Below are 18,478 nucleotides of genomic sequence, written 5' to 3'. Positions count from 1 at the left end.
AATAGAGTACTGTTGTTACTATAACAACTGACATGTTTACTGTCAATGCATACAAGAGGGCTACTCCCAGTAGTCCAAGTACAGCAAAGGTATACTGGGTTTTCAGGGTATCTGAAAAAAATATAGTTTGTCACTGCAGTTGTTTACCTCAATAGCATTTTATGAGTGACGTATTTACGCATAGAACTTGATGGCTCTCTCTCCATTACGGACTATCCCAATTTTTTAAGGGGTCTGCCAAGAGTGTAGTATCATCTGCCTATCTCAGATTGTTCATCATTCACATATTCTGATCCCTACATTTGCTTCTTCCAACCCAGCTGCTCTCGTAATAATGTAGCAATTGAGAAAAACAGAACACAAGCTGCATCATTGCTTAATTTCTTTTCCAATTTTAAACCAATTTGTCTCCTTCTGTTAGAAGTATTGCTTCCTCTTGATAAGTGTAAGTACAAGTTCTTCATTAGCACAACTAGGCAAGTCGGTATTTCTATCATCTTAATGAACGTGTGATTAACACAATGATGCTCTCGAATAAAAAAAAATACGAAGTACACTTGTACATTTTATTAAACAGCTCTTGTGTCTTCAAAAATCTACTTTATATTTGGTACAGGCGTGGCTTGTGCTACACGTTCAATGGTTCACTGAACCCTCTATAATTTTCTTTAAAAAAAAATCTTATTCTCTTTCACTCGTAAAAACCAAGAATATTTATTATGTTTTTAATGTTAATCTGTATACCAAAAATTTGGATGAGTTATGCTTATATTATTGCACGAATTACTTGCCAAGTCAGAATCACGGCGAATGGTTTCAGTGAGGGAGTGAGGGCGTGTTATATGGTTGTTATACACATTGAAGTCGCTACAATGTTCTTGTAGTGACAGAGGCAGGGGTGAATGTTCCTACTGAGCATCTGGAGGGCAACCACTACACCTACCTTGCACTTTCCGTCTCTTTCCACTCCATCCTCTCTCTTCTTTTCACCTTTATAGCTGGGGATGTGATTTTGTGGTGATTATTTTATCTCTATTTCGGTGAATATTTCGTGAAAATATGAGTTAGGATACAGCATACAATATATTATGTACAACATGTCTAAATCTAGTTAGTAATTTTAATTGTCAGAAATTTCCCGATACTTTCAATATTATGAATATTAAATTACATAAATCAAATTTTTTCTTCAAAATTAGGCCTACTTATAAACTTTAACATCAGTTACACATATTTAGAAAAAGCCACCAGTGTGGCTCAGTCAGTTAAGGCGCTTGTCTGATGGTCTGAAGTTGAGTTCGGGCGTGGGTTCGATCCCCGCTTGGGCTGATTACCTGGTTGGGTTTTTTTCAGAGATTTTCCCCAACAGTAATGTGAATGCAAGGTAATCTATGGCAAATCCTCGGCCTCATCTCGCCAAAATATAATTTCGCTATCACCAATCTCATCGACGCTAAATAATCTAGTAGTTGATACAGTGTCATTAAATAACTAACTAAAATAAAAAAAATATTTGGAAAACAGTAATGAAAAGTACTCTGACCAATCCACAAACCAGGGCGAGTTCAATCTGATCCCAAACATCAAATCTTACAGCAGCTTACAGCACTTAACTATTCTGTTATTGAATAATATAAAGGGAGAATAGTTTCAACATTTGAACATGAGAAACTGACTTGTCGATCAGATGAAATATCTTTATACGTCGAAAATCCTCTATGTTTGAGACTGAAGACATGTCGAAGCGAAACTGTTATGATCCTCGTCTGATTCAGAGTCTGTATATTAGAACAAATATGCAAACTCTTCTCTCTGCAAAGATGTTGTCGGGTCGTTGTTTACAGCTAATGCAAAGCTTCAGAAGACAGCCAAGTTCAATTTTTTATTTTATTCGAAAGGGTTATCTGTTTGTTTTTGCAAGTATTTCTTGGGGAAAAAAAATGTTTCAAGTACCGGTACTAATTTCGCGACTGAGGCTTTTCATTGAAATTATTACATTTCGCGGTTAAATGTCATTCATTTTCTAGATTTCTTTTGTGAGATTTTTTTTTTTTTTTGCGAAACTTTGTTTTCAAACATTTCGCGTATTTCGTTACGTCCAAAAAAAAAATCACACCCATAGGCCTACATATGACTTATACATTCCTCATTCCAAAACTGCAGTTGTGCAGTTCATTTAAGGCAAGTTTAATAAGCAAAAAAGTTATTTTTCCCAAATTATTTGAACCCTCAAGAAAATTGGTCATGGACCACCAATGATCTGGTATGAGGTCTTTTGTTTCCATACCCTTTCTAAAGCCCACTTGTAAATCTGGAATATTTCTTTCCATGTACACTTCCAAACTTTTATTAACTATTTTGAACATTATCTTGCTAACTTGCGATATCAGTGCTTTAGTTATGTGATTATAGTATATTCTATCTCTTTATTTAGTTATTTATTTTGCAGCAGTAAGAGAATAAATTGTTGTCCAGTCCATAGGTCACTACTTCTCTTCCTCCACCTCCTCCTCCTCAAAAATAACTTTGCACAGCTCTAATATATTTTTTTTGTGACATTAACTCCCGCTTCTTCGATTAGATCATTCAAATTTTGTCAGAGCCAGGTGTCTTCCGTTTTGACAAACTGTTTGACTGCCCAACATATTTCCTCTTCCAATATTTCCGATTCATATTGTACTTTTTGGTATGGTACTACTTCCTCCTGACAAAGTGGTAATTTTATGATATCCCACATTGAATGTATTCCATTTCATTTTAATTCCTAAATGTTGAAGGGAAAATAGGGAAAGTAACATATAAATGAGATAAGGAAGGAAAACATAATATATTATAATAAATAATTCATTATTTATTTATTATTGATTTATTTTTATAAATTGTCTTATTAGAATGGTATTCTGGTTTAAGATTTTTACTGTAACAGTGTTCTGGTTTACTTCAAGCAGGTATGCAATTAATGAAGTACTGTATCTATTATTTCATTTCATGTTGGTATTAATACAAGGCTTTAAAATAATAAGTTACCGTACTCTTCAAACTTTCAGGTGAAACCACGAACTAAGTATTTTTTTTAATAATACATGAAATAACGGTATGTACAAATTCTTGTTGATTAATTATAACACTGATCAATATGATTTTTGTCTCAAGAGAACTAATAGGTGTCTTTAATTTAATTTTTATGCTTAATTCAAGTACCTAAATTAGAATGTCTTCACCTACAATTTTTCTGTAACAACTACGTTTCTTTATGATTTTATAGTATCCTAATGTAGATTTCCAATATGCCAAGAAAGTGTTTAATACATCTTGTCAATTTGTGCTGTGTGTGTATGTGTGTGGTGAACTAACGTTTTTAGTATCAGTGACGTAACTTTATTCCACTAATAAAAATAAGTATTAGGAACTTCATTTTGGGTGTAAAGTGGGGGACCCTGGAAGGTTCTGATCCCGTACTTCTGTTGTGTATCGTGTGTTGGATTTCTCACTGCACAGAATGGTTTATGTCACTTGCCATTTGCTAGCCCTGTGATTTCTGGTTTGGAGGAACCAAACGATCACTCCTCTGATTGTTATTTCTGCTTAACAAGCATTAAAGAGATTGCTTACAGAGCAAAACATACATACCATTTGCAATGACGTCAGTTTCACACAATGAAGAATTACCCATACCAAAGCCATGACATTAAGCAATCATAACTCAGATTCTCATGGAAGTCATATAGAACAGGAAACGTACTCATTGTATAGTGACCCGACATTTAAAGCCAGCTGTTCGTTTGAAATTCAACTTCTAAGCTGCCGGATAAAAGGATGGAATATTCTACACAAAAACATGTTATTTTCTTAGCTGTTACTCTCAATTTAGAACTCAATTTTTTTAAAGAAAATGGTCTAGTGTTTTGTAAAGACGTTTGTTCTGTTAATGGGACTCTTGGTCATGAACATCAGCTGGCAGAATAGCGTTTGTTCATTGATTTCTATGAAGTTAGTTTGAAATCTGTACTTCCGCATTAATGAGAATAAATTCACATCAGTACCTGTAGTCCAAGTTGCTAACATGAAAGAAACATATGAAAATATAAAATTACTATTGAAAAAACTTCGTTATGAAAAATACAAATAGAATATCTGTGGTGATTTGAAGGTTATTGCGCTCTTACTTGTCTTTTAACTTGGTTACACAAAGACATATTTTTTGTGTGATTGCGATAGTAGGGCAGAAAGAACCATTATAATAGAAATGAATGGTCCAAATATAAATCACTCGTTCCTGGACAGAAAAATGTTTTAATAGTCAATACTGAAAGTGTATTTGCCTCAATTTGGGCTTATGAAAACTCCTGTCAAAGCAATGGATAATAATAGCCCTGGATTCACACATTTGAAACATAAATTTCCAAAATGAATGATGCAAAAATTAAAGAAGGGATATTTGTGGGTCTACAAATAAGAATGCTAGTGCGCTATGACAAGTTTGAGGAACATATATAGTAAATCAAGTGGAAAAAGCAGCCTGGCAATCATTTTAAAATGTTACTCAGAATTTTTTTGGGAAAATAGAAATGCAGAAAACTATCATTATAAAGTGAGTGATCTGAAATCCTATAAGGATATAGAATGTCACATGTTCTTAAAAATTCACTTCTTGGTCTGGCAATAAGACATCTTCCCAGAAAATCTTGGGGCAGTCAGTAATGACTAATGAGCATGAAGGGCTCTTTCACCAGGAGATTTCAACGAGGGAAAAGAAGTACCAAGACAAATGGAGTCCCAGTATAGGTTACTGGCTGATTATTATGGGACCATAGAAAAAGATGCTTCACAGGCGAAATGTTGCAGAGAATCATTTCATACTCTATAGATAAGGCAGAATGCTTGTGTTCTGTGTTCTTTAGTATTATGTAAACATTAAATGTTCTAAATTTATAAACACCTGTCCCTTGAGAACCTAGTCTAACGGAAAAAAAATCTGAAATATTTGAATTCAGGATTAAAACACTTCCAGATTCATCTATTTTAGTTCTTGGGGAGAGGGGGGTATTATTTTGTTTTCTAGTGTAATCAATTAAAGTGGATATTAGTATTATCGGTATATTTAATTTTGTATGTATAATTTCAGATTTGTTTCAAATGAACATTCATTATTCTGGCTGTAAAACATGTGTGGTCCATCACAGTGAAGAAAGCATATTTCGTAATGTAAGTACAGCATTTCAATATGTTACATTGTAACATTATTTGAATGAATAGAATTGAAGATGATGTATAATGTTGAATATTTATACTGATTGATATGTGAAAGTTACATCTTTTATTGTATGTACAGAATGTGTGTCAATATTTTCTTATTTTTTGTATCTGAGTTAAGAATCATCAAGTAAATTTACAAATATAACATACTTAGTTGTATAGAGAATGTTGTGTTCATCTTCATCATATGATAATGCAAGAACAACTATCCTGCAAATAAACAAATAAAAATATTCGTGAGTAATGATAATAAACTACTGATAAGTTATTCAAGACATGTACTTTATAAGAAGTATTTTAAAATAGTACATTTCTACATAAAAACCATACAAACCTGTACAATCTTCCTAATTTTAAAGATTTCAACGTGTATAGGATTCCTTGGCCATTCTCAATTCGAACACGGAACGGTTTTCCTAAAATATAAACCAATTCATGTAACATATAAACAATGTTGAAAAAAACTGCGATTTCATTGCAGTAGATCAATAATTGCTTGGAAGGAAAAAAGTATCAGAATAAAAATAAATTTTATGGTACTGGCACAGTGTAATCCCAATTATCTGGTCTAGTGACCGGGAGAATGCTTATGAATAATTCAGAAGCATGGATAATCCAAAAATCCTGCCTTTACTGTGCATATTTGCAAGGATTATGTTTCCAGTTAGGAGCAGATTCAGTTTGTTATCCCACGAAGCATTTCCACAACACATAATTATCACTCTTTCCTTTGAGGAATCATGTATGTTCATGAGCAGATAAGGAAGTATGACTAAGTTTTTATTTTTTTAAAGTTAATTATTGAGCCAAAAAACATGCACAGTTAATTCAGAAAAACAGATTATCTGCACACGAATAATCAGGAGTATACTGTATTAATAATTGACTTATCTGTAACAATTAAAAACTGCAACAAAAATGTACAGTATTAAAATTTGTATGTGAATTGAAATATATGCTTATAATTTTAGAATGTAGGCTTTCACAGCCAGAAACGTCATTGGGATCGATGTTATATGGGCTAAAGGGCCGTGGTCTGCTGGAACTGTGTTACCATACGTTTCGTCTACTACTTCAGTAGACATTATCAGTGGTGAGGCACACAGGAGTGCAAATATCTCCTTGAAGTGCTGAGAATGACTGGAGCACTCCAAGGAGATATTTGCACTTCTGTGTGCCTCACCACTGATGATATCTACTGAAGTAGTAGACGAAACTTATGGTAACAACAGTTCCAGCAGACCACGGCCCTTTAGCCTGGATAACATCGATCCCATATAGGCCTACTATATAATTTTATTTTCTTTCCTTGATATAGCTTTCGATTAAATAAATAACTTCTTTCTTTTCTTTATTCCTGTTTTCTGTCATTTTGAAATTATATATGACTTATGGTAAGAAATTCTGTAGACCTATATGGCATATATTTAATACAAACCTGTTTCATTTTCTACTATCCTATATCTTGTTCTTGGTAACTGTCTTCCATCTTCTCCAAATACTGTAAGTTGCATTAAATCCTGGTAAGGCTGTACTTCGTTATTGTCCAATGTAAGCACTACATAACTTATGGTTTGCGTTAACAAAGCACCTTCTTTGCAGTTAACACCTGGTTCGTCACAGAATTGAACACAATTCCTGAAAAACAAAATACATATCGATATGTGAATTTGAAACTGCTGTGAAGTTAGCTTCAATGACTAGAACCAATGATTAGTTCATTTCACCATTTTTAGTAGCATGCATTTTTTTTTATTCACATCGTAAGTGGAAATACTTTTAACGATTTTATTCTCAAGAACAGTCGTGATATTAGATCATGGTTCCATACTGACCAAGGGTGATAAAAATCCTTAGCATAGCTCACTTCAGAAAAGAAGTCAAGGATAAGGGCTTCCATGTCATATTTGCGACTCTTTAAATAACTCTGTCCATGAAACAGAGGATCTCAGACAAAATATACCAGTTGTTTCTCGCCTAAGTCAAAAATAAACTCTGCTAATCATTATTTTTCCCTGTCATTCTACCATCAGCAGCCGCATATTTAGGAGTGCCACGCCCATAGGTTCGAAAAAATTTTGCATCTCCCACAAACTAAATAATGTAAATTTGAGACATTTAGCAGTTAAACTGTAAAAATAGTGGCATGAAACAACAATGTAACATATGTTACTATCTAAATCAGGCATCTGCGAAATAAGAAAGTATGGAAATTTTATTTTAAGCTTTTTTTTCCCCCCCCAAAATTTTGCCACGCCTACGAATTTGCCACCCTAGACCTGGACCCATGTGGCCTGATCGTCAGAAATAATGAACTCTGACTTATAGTAGTCTACACTTTATCGACCAACCAACGAACCAACAACCAGCCTAGTCTAAAAATATTAATACCGAAAATAATAAATTAGAATATGACTTACCTCGTATCCATATCCCGCTCATAGCCAGAAGGACACGGTGTTTCTAAGCATCTGTAGGTTCCCTTAGTGTTCAGACATGTCTGATCAGTGGTGCATAGATTTGGAGCTATTTTGCATTCATTAACATCTGTTAACAAAAATATATTATATTAGTTAAAGTTTCTTTTTCAATTGGTTAGTTAATGACTCTGAATGCCAGTGGAATTGATGATAGCAAATAGTACTTGAGGAGATGAGTCCAAAGATTCACCATAGGATTACCTGACATTCATCTTACATTTTCGAAAAATCTTGGTAAAAACCAAAGCAAATAATCAGCTGAAACGGGATTCAAACCACGCCCAGGTGCAGCCTCGGAACAGAGTCAATTTCATTAGCCTGGAACTACGCTAGTGGCCATTCCAGTTTGTTACAGTTCCAAAAATATTAATAACGAAAAATTATTATATATAAAGAAGTGAAATTTGCTCGGTTATGAGCATCGCTTATTGTATTCAGTGGTCGAGTAATTGCCTCTACACTGAGTCCAAAAACGACACCTTATGCTATAATCACACATACCTTGACAAATACCATTGGATGGCTCAAATCCTTGAGGACATCCCCAGCCATTTTCAATTCTGCTCCATATATGCTGTGGACTTTGATGATTTGGTTTGTAATCATTATCTTCAAAGTACTCGTATCCACTGTTACGTCTGTGACCAGGGGAAAGACTGCGTAGACCAAGTGAAGATTGAGGAGGGAAGTGCGATCTCTCATTACCGGGGTTCGGGTAGAGATCAGTTCTATCATTCCAATACTGTAAACCTGCAATGCAGTAATAAAATTAAATACCGTAATTAGATTGCGTTATTGGTATTATATTTTCTGATTCATTCACATTAGCAAAGCAGAGTTACTTCGGGAATTTACACTACCTACCTGAACATGTTTTTCCATCCTCTAGTAATACATATCCTCTAGGACAAATACATTTGTAGCTCCCTTTGACATTGCGACACTGGTGAGAGCAAACAGATGGATTTTCCATGCATTCATTCACATCTGTAAATAATATTGCAAATTAAACCTTAAGAATTGAATTAAAGATTCATGTACTAGTATTCTTTTATTTTTAAAAATCAATTTCAATTTGATATTTTTACAGTGCTTACCTCTAATAAAATTTTAGCATTAAAAACCTTTCCATAAGTAGAATTATTGCTTCTTCATTTGTAACAAAAAGGAATGTAAGAAATTATGACTGAGCATAGATACCAGTGCACAAATGTCTGTAAAGTTACTTGACTGTGTATTTTTTTTTTTAATATTATAACATATTTTTATACAGAAGGATATTTTATAAACATACCCAGACAGCGTTTTCCTATTGCTTTGGACTTATAGCCAGGATGACAAAAACAGCGATAGGATCCAAAGAGATTTTCACAAATCTGAGTGTAATGGCATCTATTGGTTCTTCTTTCTTGGCATTCATCGATGTCTGTAAAAATTAGAAGTATTGATATAATACAACATTTTATATAATATTCACACTTTCTATATTTTGGTAAATTAGTTCTGCTTTCCTGGGCTTTATCGAAAGGAATATAAATTAAAATGATTCGATCTGATTTTACATAGGCCTACTGTATTCTCCTAATTGCTAATAAAGTTTTAATGTGAAATAGATACCACATTTATTAATTGTATTTTACGTGTATAGACAATAAGCAGGAGGGAATGAAAGCACTTTCCAGAATTTGTTGTGACTTGGCTATTGAGAAGACAATATATTGTAAAATGTATGAGAAAAGACAGCAAGACTTTCTCTACTGTCCCTCAGACAGCACAAAAAAGAAGATACACATAATATTACAGAGAGATCAATTGTGGATGTGGATCATGAATAGTGGTAGCAAATATATGAATTTTGCAATGTTTCAAATCTCAATTCTTGTATAGTACGCCAGATAAGTAGGCCTACATAACTTTACCAATAAAAATAAAATGCATAGCTTTATTTAAAAACATTCTACATGAAATGTTGTTAAATCATTTAGGGTTTCCTGTGCCAGAACATGTATCTGTCTAAGCCTTTTTTTTTTTTTTTTACACTTCCACGATTTTTTTAATTTGAGGCTGTTTACAAAGATAAGAATTTTGTGTCTTTAAATTTTTAACAATAGCCCCATAATCTAAATATTTTTACCAACATGGATTTTTTTATTAAATATGTAGGCTATTAATTATCAGTTAAAATATAAAAAGAAACATTATGATTTAAATTCATTTAATAATGATGATAACTTATTCTGACGCAGTCTCTTAAAAGTTTGTGTCATACGAAACAGTTTGGGGTCTTGCATTTATTTGACATATAAATTCTGTATTCTACAGACTGTAAAGAAAAATATCTTATATTACACAATTAACAACTACATAGTAAGACCAGAATCTTAAATGAAAATAGGATAGAAAAAGCTGCAGCAAACAAAAGTTGGAAGTCCTTCATCGAGAGTCTGGAATGCATCACTAATGCTCCCAGAAGATCAGCGATAGCCTTGATTAGAATAATTACTACCAACTGGATAAATCATCTGCATCGCATGCGTAGAGATAGAATCCCAAAAGTCATCTCCACTATTGTCCAAACAGGAAGAGATCTCTTGGTCGTTCAAAGAAGCACTGGATTGAAAATTCAACTGTGAGATCATAACAGGCCATTTGGCCTAATACTTGTAGGGAAGAAGAAGAAGAAGAAGAAGAAGAAGAAGAAGAAGAAGAAGAAGAAGAAGAAGAAGAAGAAGAAGAAGAAGAAGAAGAAGAAGAAGAAGAAGAAGGTCTTGCTCACTACCTCCACAAGCTAAAAATCACATGTTCTCCAACCTGCTCTATGTGCGATTCTGAAGATATAATGGATGGAGAACATTTTCATTCCTACCCTGCTCTCTATCGGAAAATGACATTGTGTCTAAATATTGGAATGCTCGACTGTTGATGCTTCATCATCACATGCAGAGCATTAGATACCACCAGACTGTTGCCACCACTCCTACACCTGCCACCAACACCACCAACATACTTTAAAATAGCGCAAAAATATAAATATTGCTGTAAAAAAAACTACATTTATTATGGTAGAACCTTGATATTAGAAATTCTGGACAATCCGAACACGCAAAAAAAGAGAGGAAGAAGAAGAAGAAGAAGAAGACGAAGAAGAAGAATTGGTGGAAAAAAAAGTATTTGAACTGAAGCTCAATCAATTTAATGTTACAGTATTTAGAAACCCAAAATATACCATGCAAAGTATCCCCTTACAACTTATTTTATCACTAGTGAATGAATTAGTTCTTGTTTTCTGTACTATAATGATAATCTGTCAGCTTCTTTTGACGAAGCGTAGGTAATCTTGACGAAGCATGAACAGTGAAGGATGATGAGGGGATACGGCATGGTTTTCCTACTTGCATTCCTGTCCTCCGCATAAACCGAAATTTTGATAATCCGAACAGGCCCTGATCCCAATTAGCTCGGACAAATGGGGCTCTACTGTGTATTTTACTTACTTCATAGCCAGAAAAATTTTCTCTTGAGCAAAAATTAGATTGGTATAGTAATTATTATAATTGCATTGTTTCACTTTTGATGTAACTCAGTGAAGAATGTAATCAAAAGTTGGAGTCATTTGTAGATAGTCACGGAATCGATCAGAATGGTCTTCCAGTTCCTCATGTAAGTGATGAAATTAATCAGGTTTTCTTTGCTGTAAATTCGCAGAGTGTACACTGTATTGTTCAAGACAGATAGACTATGAAAGCTGCCAATATTTCATCATTATCACCACTGATGCAATCACTCGAAAAGAAAGCTGTTGAATCTGGCAAATATCGAAACAGTGCACCTCCACCGAGACATGTACAGAAAACAAAAATGGGCTGCCTAATTTTACTAAGTTTCAGATACAACGCATTGCACATGTGCAGTATATAAGAGCGCCTGTATATATGCTACTAGTGGACAGTCATGCGAAACTTGTTACCTACATACAGGTGGACTCCCATCAAGACTCGGTCCATTTTTTTCTGGACCCGTACATAGCTAGGGATAGCAATAGCAATCCACTTGGAATGTCTTTACTCTAAGAGAAACTCACTCATAACACAGTTCCGACCAGTAAAGTACTACTTAGTAGTTAGGTAATAAAACGGGTACACTGTAACAGTACATAATATTAAACCATAAAATAATATTAAACTACATGAACTATGTTGTTTGTTGTTGTTTAGTTAACTATCCGAAGACAGGTTTGAACCTCACAAGTGATACCAAGAAGGCACCACTTATGAGGCGATTAGGCCAGGAGATAATGGGGTAGGGTGGCTAGTTCCTTTCCCCCTTCATTGCCTACATCGCCAACTAGCTACATATTACACTAGTCAGACTATATTATGAGGTAATTCCAATAAAAATTTAAACTTATCTTAATGTCGTGTAATAAAATGTACTGTACTGTAAAATTTAACTATTAATTATAAATATGAAGGATTATTTACAACTACAATTTGAGTTTAAATTTAGAAAATAAGGCCTGTTTTAAGTCTTACCTCTGCAGTGTAAGTGTTGTTCATCACGTATGAAGCCTTCTGGACATTTGTCATTATCAAACCTCTTCCCAATTACTGTCGTCATCATGTAAGTCATTTCTTGTAAATCAGGATTATAGTCTACATCAATGTCTCTTGCAGATAACTTCTCAACAAGATATCTGTTGAAGATTATGTTAGTGACAAATTAGCATATCCTGTAAGAAGTTTAATTGGCAATATAACAATACAAAGCTACACACTAAACTATTTAAATTGCTTATGTGATTATGATTTTAAAATGAAGAGTCCATTTTGACCCAGTCAGATAATCACATTGAAGAAAACACGGAGTATATTTTAAATAAAATTCATAACTTTCAAAATGAAAGGACAGCTATAGCAGAGCAGGTCTTGCGATTGCTACTGGTTCAGGATTGCATGAAAATGCTAAATTTATGTAGATTCAATAAGGTCATCTTGGTGTGGATACAAGAGTATCAAGGAATTGCAGACAGTTTGGCCAAGGATGGGATTAGTAAAATTCCTGAAGGTCAGACAGCTGATGTCCTCTTTGCCGCAATTTGAGGGTTTAATTGAGATGGGAACACCTTTTAAGATGGGAAACTTGCAAAGGCTGCCGACAGTTCATGAACCTGATAAGATGTCCATTGCCTAGCAGAGCTAATGAGTTGTAGGGTGACAGTGAGACTATTAATATGACATACAAGTCTTAAATCTCATTTGTTTAAAAGACAAACAGCAGAGTGTGACTTTATGAGGATGTAAAGGAAAACAACATGCATAAACTATGAAACCTTTTTGTTTCTATTTATAAAAGATACGACATTTTGAGTAGCTGGTTTCTGAAGTTCCAAGGTCTAGAAAACATAGTGGGCAGCCTGACAAGTCTGTTAGTCAATACTGGACTGAACCTTGTCCCCTGGCTTTTTAAGTTTTTTTAGTTGGTTATTTAACGACGCTGTATCAACTACAACGTTATTTAGTGTCGATGAGATTGGTGATAGTGAGATGGTATTTGGCGAGATGAGGACGAGAATTCGCCATAGATTACCTGGCATTCACCTTACAGTTGGGAAAAACCTCGGAAAAAACCCAACCAGGTAATCAGCCCAAACAGGGATGAAACCCACACCCGAGTGCAACTTCAGACTGGTAGGCAAGTACCTTAACTGACTGAGCCATGCCGGTGGCTGGCTTTTTAAGACCAGTGCGAGGAGATACAATGGAATGACAATGATTTACGTGTCATTAGGGCTTACTTGCTTCCTCTTCATACAACAACAACAACAACAACAATACCTCAACCACTACCATTACTACTACTACAAAATGACATAGCAAAATTTAATATACCGATAATTAATAATAGAGATGTCACGTGAGATTTCTTAGAGAATTCATATGAAAATGAAATAGTCTTAGTAATATTACAACTTAAACAGAATATGTAGTACAATTCAGAAACTTATTTTATTACTGTCGAACACACTTTAATTTTTTAATAATGTTAATCCTTTCATTCCGTGTGAAGATCTTAAAAATTAGCCATGTAGCTCCACTTTTTAATATATTTCAGTTTAAAATGGAAATCTAATTTGTATGTATGAAATAACTATAGAATTTTGGTTACTTACGGCATGGTTCCCTGGAAGGTATCATAGGATACTGTATTATTCCATGAATAAGGTAACTTTTTACCATTGACATTGAGTGTGCTGGTAGAAGAAGCATAGAGAGAATTTGGGCTGGTCTGGACGTAATCCTCTATGTAAAAAAAAAGTAGATATTTTAATATCTATATCATACAAGTCCAATTTGTACATAGTTATAATTTTTATATTAGCTTCTAAAGTTGACTGATTATGCAAAGAAAATAGATGCACATTGACTTCTTTATTCACCACTATACATAACTATCGTTGCCTGCATGTATGGTTAATTTTGTTTGATACCCAAAAATTATAAATATAAGAAATATTAATTTTTATCGCTCCTAATGTTGCTTAAATTCTTACATCGACTGTTACCTACAGAGCTGTTAGTAATGTTCAGGGCCATCAGAGCATCATTATATACAGTATTACCTTCATAAGGCTCTATATGGACAGATGCCTCTGGTTGCATCAGTGGAACTTCTCCATTAACTTCAATGTCCACTTGAAGTGTTCCAACTTCATCAATTCCTCGTCCAACATGAGTCACAACCAGTTCCTCACCTCAAATAGAAACAAAGACGTGTATACCAAGGTAAGAAACAGAGATATTGAAATTAAAATGAAGACTGTTAGACGAGAACAGTCAATAAGTCTTCACTAATTTTGTATTTTTATTGTATATATTTATTACGAATTATCTCTCTGTGTGTACGAAAATAGATTGCCTTGTATTAACACTTAAGATCACATTAGGAATTTGATACTTCGCAACTTATCATTTCCAGACACAAGTTGCGCACAACATGTCACATTTATTTTTTATTCTTCCACTGACAATGTAGTACCGGTACACTACATGATATTCATTATTTTTTCTTTATACATTACTGATACAAAAAATATAAACATAAACAATACAATCCTAACATTAAGACAATGTACTAAAATAGCAATAAGACAATAAGCAGCTTACTACCTAACATATGTCATTTACTTCATAACTGCATATGTCGGCAGATATCGGGTGATGATAGGTGGTGTTTATAAAATCGTGACTTTTAATAAAGGAAAAATGTATTTTGTTCAACAGAATATTTCATATTATTATATACCGGTACCTATCAGATATTCACTATAGCACATTGTAGGTACAGCTCAACAGCAAGCAGAGAACTATATTTGCAAATAAACAGTCAAAAACATGGCTTGAATGCACGTAAAGTTCTTATGACAAACTATATTATTTTAATAGTTGTATTCCAATGCTTAGGCACTTGATAATGAAGTAATTCACCATGCATTATCTTAATAGTCAGGTAACTTGGGGATATCAATGAAAAGCAGCAGCCTCTCCTTTTAAAAATAAAGGAATATTAATAGCAATAATACTACTGTTGAAGAATCACTATTAAGTAAGTGTGTATATTTCTTCAATTACAATAACCACTGCAAAAAAATCTATGAGTAATATAATTAGTTTTGGGTGATTGAATTCTAACCTTAACAATTATTTTTTGTACAGTATTTGCTAAATCATTTCAAATTTTATTCATTAAACAAACATTATTTTATTATAGGAACTTATTTTTTATTAGGTACCAGTTTTAAAGAAATAAGGTCAATGGCTTGTTCTAGCATAATGAAGAATGGAGATTCGTAGAGAATTGATCAGTCCATCTCTTCCTTGGTATTCCCAATTATCTTTTACTGAAGGCTGATGAAGCAACAACTGTTTGAGGATGTGATTATCTTTCGTTTTTTTTTTAAATATGATATGCTTAGTTCTCTTTTTTTTTCTCTCTCTCTCTCTCTCTCTCTCTCTCTCTCTCTCTCTCTCCCTGTCTCTCTCTCAGTGTATTATTAAATATTGTTTCTCCTATATTATAGGTTTGTTTCTGCAGTGAGTTTGTGATGGTTTGACAACTGTTTGAAAACTGTTCCAACCTCAACTATTGCGCATGATCAGCGATGATCGGTTTGAAATTAATTTCTGCACGAACACTCATGTACTGTAAAATAATTTACTAATCTCGTATATTGAAGATATAATTAAATGTCACAGTATATTTTAAATAGTACCAAATATAGATAAACATGGAAACAAAATATTAATGAAAAAGTACGTATGTTTCAATCCAGTGGATGAAAGTAAAGCACAACTATCTTCATGCACATGCGTCAATGTGATTTGAAATTGGTTTGCACTTCATCCGAAAATTTTTCTGACAGTCAGGAAATGTCTGACTTTAATCAGCAAGTAAACAGAGTTTGAAGTTATTGCTGCACGAATGGTAAAGTCGATGTGCACATGCTCATGACGGTTGGAAACTGCTGCAGAAACAAACTTTATATTTTCTTGTACGTAATAGGCAATGTTGTGTCGATAAATAATCATTTAGTATACTTACCAGTAGCAAATTCTATTTGTGATTGTTGTCTAAAATTGCCATTTGTGAGGGAATAACCATTGTTGGCTTCGTCTACTTCATATGCTGCATTCCATGACACAGGAGATAGTAAAAATGTTAAATAAGGAAACCAACCAGCCTAAAAAAAATTAAATAAATGAATGGCTAGATGGATGGATGAACTGAGTGAGTGAGTGAGTGAGTGAGTGAGTGAGTGAGTGAGTGAGTGAGTGAGTAATATCTAGTATCAAAGTATAAAAATTGTGGTATCGACCCATTTCTAATAAAATTAGTGCCAAAGATCTCATAAGTTTGAGTAGTAAAATACCAGTATATATAAATGTTTATTACAGCACATACAATCTAGTAAGAGAATGATTTCATCCAAGTTTATAAAAACGTTTCTTGTTTATATTGTACAATTGAGACAGACTTTCATACAGCAGATTCGCAATTAGAGCTTTAATTTTTAACAAACATTTTTTTTTCAAGTTAATTTAATTTGAGAATTCTGTTATGTCCTTTGTTACGTACCTGTTGCCGTATTATATCTTTAATAGTAGTTGATACTGCTCGCCTTGGCCCCATATCAGATATATTGGCAGCAATGACACTGTCATGCAGACTTTCTCCATTAAGATTACCCTTTACATGAAGTGCCGCAACTAAGGGAATGTTACCGCAGCTTCTCGCCATGCACTTTTCAATCTGAAATAAAAATATAATTGTGATATTATGTATAATTCGGTATCTTTTTTTCTCTAACGTTTATTGAGGGAAATAGTATTTAATTTGTACATACACACACATGCACAAAAAAAAAACACACACATACACACACAAGTCATTCAACATGGAATCAAACATTTACGAAATACAACAGTTCCATAATTGTTTAAAAAAAATCGTGGATTTTCTATACCTAAGAAAATAATTGTGCAGTTTTATTTTTTATCATGCATTATTATTTTTCGATTTAATGAAAAATAATTCTTTGCCAATTAAACCCACAATGTAACATCAAACAGTTTCCTGCATCATTTGTACGGTGTGTTACATCTTAATTTGATGCTTACCTCACTTTAAAGCTAAATGTGACATTTTTCATATATTTTTATTATTTAATTAGACAATAAATTATCTTCATTTTAGGCGATTATATACAGAAAGTTTAACATATAAACCTACTCCAGGGTTTAAAATGCTGAGAAAAATACTCACATATATTGTTTAAAATATTTTCTTTTCGACGACACAACATTTTAGATAAAGGAAAACAAATGCAAAAAGACTTTGTTTATCATACACAGAATCGAGGGGGACTGTTTTAACACTGCAGCTGGCAATTTTAAGTTTTCATTGAGTACCAGTACTGATTTATATCAGTAGTATAATATAGACCTACTATGACACTGTTCAAATGAATTGTATTTTGTTGTTTATTGTTATCACTACAGTTGACGTTTTTTTTCTTTTGTAACTGTGTTAAAATTAAATATTGGTTGTGCTGCTTATTGTTTGTGGTTAATGTAATGTGTGGCAAGAAGAAATGTAGATATGGTTCTCGTTTCAGTTCACTCGATATTCTTATGCACTGAAGCTGTAAGATATAACAGACATTTCTCAACAGAAATAGAAGTAATAAACTTTGCCACAAAACAGCTATTATTTAGAACAAACTTATTTAAAAAAGCAGTCGTCCTTCTTTATTCCCAAGCAGTAATACAGGTGATCACAGCAAAAAAGTAGTACAAATAATTAAATTGATTATAATCAAACAGTATCGTACAAAATTTTGTCCAATATTCTTTTGAGAAGATTAACTCCATATGTAGATGAAATTATTGGGGATCATCAGTGTAGTTTTAGGCGTAATAGATCAACTATTGACCAGATATTTTGTATTCGACAGATAATGGAGAAAAAATGCGAGTATAAGGGTACAGTGCATCAGTTATTCATAGATTTCAAAAAGGCATATGACTCGGTTAAGAGAGAAGTTTTATATGATATTCTTATTGAATTTTGTATTCTCAAGAAACTAGTTCGATTAATTAAAATGTGTCTCATTGAAAAGTACAGCAGAGTTCGTATAGGTCAGTTTCTGTCAGATGCGTTTCCAATTCACTGTGGGCTAAAGCAAG

General features: G+C 33.4%; 1 protein-coding gene across 6 annotated transcripts in view; it reads right to left on the bottom strand.

Moving 5' to 3' along the window:
* Nucleotides 1–4,209: 4,209 nt before the first annotated feature.
* Nucleotides 4,210–18,478, bottom strand: part of LOC138710797 (hemicentin-1-like) — a 191,328-nt gene continuing 177,059 nt past the window's right edge. For all 6 annotated transcript variants that reach the window (XM_069841918.1, XM_069841919.1, XM_069841921.1 and 3 more), the window contains 12 exons: nt 16,869–17,042; nt 16,335–16,473; nt 14,356–14,487; nt 13,906–14,035; nt 12,269–12,429; nt 9,031–9,162; nt 8,601–8,723; nt 8,238–8,486; nt 7,677–7,803; nt 6,695–6,894; nt 5,591–5,672; nt 4,210–5,466 (listed from right to left, as the gene is read on the bottom strand). In XM_069841918.1, coding sequence (XP_069698019.1) covers nt 5,370–5,466; nt 5,591–5,672; nt 6,695–6,894; nt 7,677–7,803; nt 8,238–8,486; nt 8,601–8,723; nt 9,031–9,162; nt 12,269–12,429; nt 13,906–14,035; nt 14,356–14,487; nt 16,335–16,473; nt 16,869–17,042 — 1,746 coding nt within the window. In that variant the 3' untranslated portion in view covers nt 4,210–5,369. The remainder of the gene's footprint in view (nt 5,467–5,590; nt 5,673–6,694; nt 6,895–7,676; nt 7,804–8,237; nt 8,487–8,600; nt 8,724–9,030; nt 9,163–12,268; nt 12,430–13,905; nt 14,036–14,355; nt 14,488–16,334; nt 16,474–16,868; nt 17,043–18,478) is intronic.

This window comes from Periplaneta americana, chromosome 12 (genome assembly GCF_040183065.1).
Source record: "Periplaneta americana isolate PAMFEO1 chromosome 12, P.americana_PAMFEO1_priV1, whole genome shotgun sequence".
NCBI lineage: Eukaryota > Metazoa > Arthropoda > Insecta > Blattodea > Blattidae > Periplaneta > Periplaneta americana.
This window is presented reverse-complemented; position numbering and strand designations above follow the sequence as displayed.